Source organism: Silene latifolia, chromosome 8 (assembly GCF_048544455.1).
Source record: "Silene latifolia isolate original U9 population chromosome 8, ASM4854445v1, whole genome shotgun sequence".
Taxonomy (NCBI): Eukaryota; Viridiplantae; Streptophyta; class Magnoliopsida; order Caryophyllales; family Caryophyllaceae; genus Silene; species Silene latifolia.
In genome coordinates, this window is record NC_133533.1 from 29,623,387 (window position 1) to 29,629,849 (window position 6,463).

The 6,463-nt window shown below is 37.5% G+C and overlaps 1 protein-coding gene across 1 annotated transcript; it reads left to right on the top strand.

The window, feature by feature from the left end:
- The first annotated feature begins 4,059 nt into the window (after positions 1-4,059).
- LOC141594953 (putative E3 ubiquitin-protein ligase ARI5) lies at positions 4,060-5,771 on the top strand. The gene has a single exon (XM_074414932.1). It carries the CDS (start codon positions 4,076-4,078, stop codon positions 5,684-5,686), a length of 1,611 nt encoding a protein of 536 aa, XP_074271033.1. The 5' UTR covers positions 4,060-4,075; the 3' UTR covers positions 5,687-5,771.
- Positions 5,772-6,463: the final 692 nt, after the last annotated feature.

A 6,463-nucleotide genomic window follows, 5' to 3' on the forward strand; every position in this document is an offset into this window, starting at 1 on the left:
TGCAATAATAATGACACAGTGACAGCCAGGAGAAAGTGTTGCATTCCATGCCGTATGAGGCTAATGAGATAGTCATTAGCTCCTTCCTGTCTGCTTGTGTCAATCGTAAAGATTTATTTCGAGCTGAAGAGTCTTAAATGAAGTTGCTAAAGTGAACCCGTTAAAATGTTAAATGCCGTAAACTATGTTTTACTCAGGAACTTGTATGCGATGGAAAACAGATGGGCAGAAGTAAGAGGAGTAAACGGATTAATGAGGGCCAGTGGTGTAATAAAAAAAAGAAGCTGGTTTTAGTGCAATTGAAGCTAATGGTATGCTTTGGGATTTTGTATCGGGTGGTCTAACACATTCTCGGATCAAACATATACAGTTAGTTTTGGGGCATCTCGAGATGCATATGAATATGGAGGAGGAATGCCTGCAAAACAGACTTTAGTTATTGCATTTTGCAGTGAAACTTGGGTGAAGTTGATAACAAACGGCTAATAAAATTGAGGTAAGGTCTTGGTAATTGAAAATTTGCGATTTTTGTGCCCTCAGAGGTTTCACTATTTTCAATCCCCTGTCTACTATAAAAGAATAGGGAATCTCTCAATTTTTCCCTCTAAAAAGCATTAAATAAGGAAACTAATACTCTCTCATATTCTAGATAAATGTCTCATTTCGTGGATGGCACAAGAATTAAGGAGATGAGTTAAATAATGAGGTAATTGGAGAGATATAAAGGTATTGTGGGGTATTATTGTGAGTAGAGTCAGTGGCGGAGCCAGGATTTAAAATTAGGGGGGCGAACGACTAATTTCATAATGTACATTTGAAAAAATTTCAGTAAATTTAACTAAAAACTTCGAAAATTTCATCCGCCAGGGGGGCGACCGCCTCTGCTATATTAACAATATACCTTCCTCTATTAACATATCACAAGATATTCATTAGTCTCTTCCTCAAGAAATGTATTATTGCATTTCTACTGTAATCTTAGCAAGTAAATATTTTGTGTATACTCTTAGCATTAGTATAAATACATTGTAATTGGCATTCAATAAAATCATCCTTTACAATATCAAAACCCTTGTCTTATATGGTATCAGAGCTATCGTAGGTAGCCTACAATACTTATCCCTAACTCGACCTGACATAGCATTTACTGTCAACCGACCAGCACAATTTCTCCACCATCCCACTCACAACCACTGGACGGCACTCAAACGTCTTCTTCGCTACCTTCAAGGTACTCAAACTCATGGCATTCAATTGCATAAGACAACACCTCTCTGCCTTCATGCATTTTGTGATGCGGATTTCGCTGGCGACAAAGACAATTTTTTGTCCACAACCGGATACATTATCTACCTTGGATGGAACCCTATCTCATGGTCCTCGAAAAAGCAACGAGGCTTGGCACTCTCTACCACCGAAGCTGAATTTCGTGTTGTTGCTTCTATCACCACCGAAACTCTTTGGCTACGAAACCTCCTCACCGAACTCAACATTCAAATCACTCGACCTCCAGCTCTTTACTGCGACAATATGTCAGCTACTCTATACGCAAAGAACCCAGTCTTTCACTCTCGCATGAAGCACATGGCACTCTCCTTCCATTTTGTTCGAGAACAGCTGCAGCTAGGCCACATTCGAATCCAACATGTCGCAAGCAATGATCAACTCGCAGACGCTCTCACAAAACCACTTCCAAAGCAACGATTCCTTGAGCTACGAAACAAGATTGGCCTTCATCCATCGACGTCCATCTTGCGGGGGCGTATTAACAATATACCTTCCTCTATTAACATATCACAAGATATTCATTAGTCTCTTCCTCAAGAAATGTATTATTGCATTTCTACTGTAATCTTAGCAAGTACTACCTCCATTCAACTCCACTCTACCTATTTCATTTTTGAACACTATTCACGAATGAGTATTCAATTTCAATTTTCTCTCGATACGTAAGTGAAAATATATTCATGTGGGATCTTGTTTGATTCGTCTTTACGAGTACATTAAAAATATCTAACTTTTATATTTTTTGGAAATACGTAGCTAACGATATTTAGCGCGTAAAACACGCGTTGGCAAACGTGAAAAAAGAAAGTGGTAGAGTGGAGTTGAATGGAGGAAGTAAATATTTTGTGTATACTCTTAGCATTAGTATAAATACATTGTAATTGGCATTCAATAAAATCATCCTTTACAATATCAAAACCTTTGTCTTATATGCTAGCCCCCCTAGCTCCACCACTGAGTAGAGTGCGTGATTAAAATAAGTATTGTTGTGAGTTGAGGTGGACTATTGTTGTGGGTTGAAGTGATTAAAATAAGTATAAAAGTTTAACAAAAATAGACAATGAGACATTATTGTGAATAGACCGAAATAGACAATGGGACGGTTATGTAGAATAGGAGGGAGTAATATACTTTATTTCATTAACTTATTATCTTCTCATTAAAATTAACCTTTTCATCAAATTATATTATTTTCACTAAACACTAAAGTATAATATCTTAATTAAAATATAGGGTTATTTCATAACAATAATCCATCCTATTGGTGATATGCAATAATCACTTCATCTTATCAATAATCCCAATCACCTGATATTTTTTTAAGTTTATGTTGTAATATTTGATAGTTTTGGACAATTTAGCTGGTATATGTGATGTTTATGTGTAATATTTTCAAGTGATGAATCAAATTCTTGGTTTATTTGATACACATAAACAACAACATTACCAGAGTGCCTCCATGGTAAGGGGGTCGGATGTACGCAGTCCTACCCTTATGTTAGCAACACAAAGAGACTGTTTCCGAATGACCCAAAATGAAAATTGCGTTGAAAACTACATCGAATGACGGGTTCATCCTATTTTCAGTTTAATAACAAAGGGGAGAAATTGGTTCATCCTATGTTAACCAAAATGAAATCATGAAATCTCAAGTTATGAAAATGAATGCAGTAGCGAAAATTCAAAAATAATTTCTTGATTTCAGGTACTCTGCAAAGTCTTGAGGTGCATACTGATGTAATTTGTGGCTACTGCTGATAAAAGAAGAAAAAGATGACGGCAGATTGAGATTATCAGGCATTTATGGTCTCCATTGATTCAGATTGAGATTTTCACGAAAGGTAAATTCTTTCTGCACCTTTTCTCGCTGATTCTCTCCTAGTTTGGTGCATATGTACATCAGTACATGATCATTATACCCTTTGTCATATTCTTTGCAGAGTAATGGTGTTTCTTATGGAAAGAGTGCACTACGGCAGGGTGATTCCTAATCTCCTCTTCTCTTTGCCCATTATATGGACGTGCTTTCGAGACATCTTTGTCTATTGAAGAGTCAGCCTCACTTCTCTTATCATCCTATATGCACCAGGCTGGGATTGACACACCCTTTGTTTGCGGATGTCATCGAGGTGATCTTCCTTCCATTGTTGCAGTTAAAAGAACTTCGGAAATGCTTTCTGCCACTTCTGGTCTTATTCCTAATCCCTCCAAAACTAGTGTTAAAAGAAACATCTTGCAGTGTACAGAAATATCCATTTAAATTAGACCCGATTTTGGGGTTTACTCCAAAAAAAAAAATAAAAAAATAAAAAAATAAAAAAAAAATAATAATAATAATAATAATAATACACCTAATGTATTAGACTCAAACGTTTAAATATTATAATAATAACTTTCCAAATTTACTCCCACGGTTCTGTAAGGTGGAACTACATAAATTACCAACGTAAAAACTACTGTATAAAATACGCGTTTCCTAATTCTGACCTGATTCTGCTTTGGTATAGTATAACTTACAACAGAATTAGGTCTTCCGTTTTGTGTTAAAGGAGCTACAAGGGCGTTGCAAATTAAATACAAGCCGAAAAAAATTCAAACCTGCAATGTATCGTCCACGGTCCACAGACTCGAGAATTTGATTTTGTTTTCCGCAACAATGTATTCTGAAGACGACGATATATATTCTGAAGACGAAGATATATACCCTGATGAAGACATATATTCTGAAGATGAAGACAACTATGAAACTGACAGCGAATTTGACACCAGCGATTTTGCAGCGAATGACATGTTTCAGAAAAGTTACAGAGTCATGCAGGAGGCTGATGTCCGAGAGCTCCTAGACAATGTAGTTGGACATGTTTCCTCTGCTCTCTTTATCTCCGAAGATGAGGCAATCAAAGTGCTTTATCACTATAAGTGGAATGACTCGTTGCTACTCGACGAGTGGTTCTCCAATGAAGAACGGGTTCGAGAGGACGTTGGCTTGCCGACCACCCCTGCCCAGTTTAGCTGTTCTGGACAATTGACTCGCTGTGGGATTTGTCTCGAGTCGTTTCCTCTTGATAATCGCCACTTTTATCCCATACTGTGTGGGCATCTCTATTGTGTAACATGTTGGAAAGGTTACCTTAGTATATCAATAAAAGACGGCCCTGGATGCTTGTCATTGAGATGCCCGGATCCTGCGTGCCACGCTGCTGTTGTCGGTCAGGATATGGTTGATAAACTTGCATCAGATGAAGAGAGAAAAAAATATGCGCATTATTTATTTCGGTCATATGTCGAAGAAAACAAGAAGATGAAATGGTGTCCAGGTCCCGGATGTGAGAATGCCGTTGAATTTGAGATTGGAAGCGAGGGCGTTTATAATGTTACCTGCCTTTGCTCACACGCTTTCTGTTGGAACTGTATCGAGGAGGACCACCGACCTGTGGATTGTGACACAGTGGCAAAGTGGACCCTGAAGAACACGTCGCAATCTGAAAATACAAACTGGATTGTTGCCAACTCAAAGCCGTGTCCAAAGTGCAAGCGTCCGATTCAGAAGGACCAAGGTTGTATGCATATGACATGCAGCAAGCCCTGCCTCTATGAATTCTGCTGGCTATGCCTTGAACCATGGTCGAACCACGGTGCAAATACAGGGGGCTACTATCTATGTAATATATACAAGGCTGCAAAAGAAAGTGGCAAGTATGATGATGAAGAACGGCAGAAAAAAGTGGCGGAAAAAAATTTAAGGAAATACGTACATTATTATGAAAGATGGGTAGGTAACCATAATTCAAGGGAAAGGGCTATTGACGATTTGCGCAAGACGAAAACTGATTTAAATCAGCTTAGTGACAAGTTTAAGATTACCGATACTGAACTCGTGTTTATGATAGAAGCTTGGGAACAGATTATAGAGTGCAGACGGGTTTTAAAGTGGACTTATGCATATGGCTTTTATTTACATGAGGATTTAGTTGCCAAGAAAACCTTGTTCGAGTACTTACAAGGTCAGGCCGAGGCTTGTCTTGAGAGGATTCATCAATGTGTAGAACAAGAGCTATCGGTTTTCAAAGTTTTCCTTAAAGACGACACAGAAGTAGAAAACCAGGATGAAGAAGATTCCAAAACATTGTGCAAGGGAGATACAAGGGAAGAGTTCAAAAAGTTACTCAGGGAAGAGTCCGAAAAGAAACAGAAGCTAGAAGCGGAACTTAGAGCATTACGACTCAAGCTGACTAATCTAACCAGTGTGACGCGGTCATATTTTGACAATTTGGTTAGGGGACTGGTGAATAATTTGTCGGAAGTTAAATCAACATGTAAGAGGAAGTACTTGAAGCCGACAAAGAAGAAAGGACATAAGCAGAGGTATTTCAATAGAATAGTTAGATCACAAAGGTAATACTCCATCAATCAAAATGTAGCAACAAATGGTTTCAGATTACAATTCTGTCAACATATTTTTGAGCAGCAGGAATAAAATCAGATTTTTATAAGCATGCATCATGGAAATCGGAAAGGATGCTGAAACCAGGAGCGAATCTAGGCCCGGTTTACTAGGGCTATAGCCCTAGATGTAATTAAGTATTCATGTAGTAGAGTATCATTGCAATTCGTTTGTGTTCAATTCTCCCATCAGGCAGTTTTTGGGCTACCTACCATTTTTATTCTCCATTTGGTTTCTCTTTTCTTTTGGCCCATGCGTATGAGTTGCATTTTGAAAAATTTAATCGTCATGCATTTTGACGTTCATCCTTAATTCATGTAATCGATGGATTTGGGTTTTGCTTCTTTTTATAAAGTCGTATGTCTATTTTATGGTCTTTTATAGGTAGGAAGTTTAATAAAGTTGCTCATAGACTTGCCTATAACGTCGTGATGCTGGCTAGGAACTAGAAAGTGGTTATCGAGTCTTAAAACTTGTTATTTGATTTATTTGGCCCAATTCTTCATTTGTTTAAAAATCCAAATTTTCGATCATTGTTGATTGTATAATAAAGATCGATCTAGCTTTGATGAAATTTATATTCTATTTGTATTTACTATGTCACATAAAATTTACACATGCATTCCTTATATATGGAGTGTATGAAATGAGGAATAGAGAAAATTTACTACTCATAAAATACCCGTTTAAATTTTTTTAAATTTAGCCCTAGGTAATTGTAGTTCCTGGTTC

What these genes read in the sequence shown, in the direction of transcription:
- LOC141594953 (XM_074414932.1), top strand. Translation starts at nt 4,076, where the DNA reads ATGTTTCAGAAAAGTTACAGAGTCATGCAGGAGGCTGATGTCCGAGAG.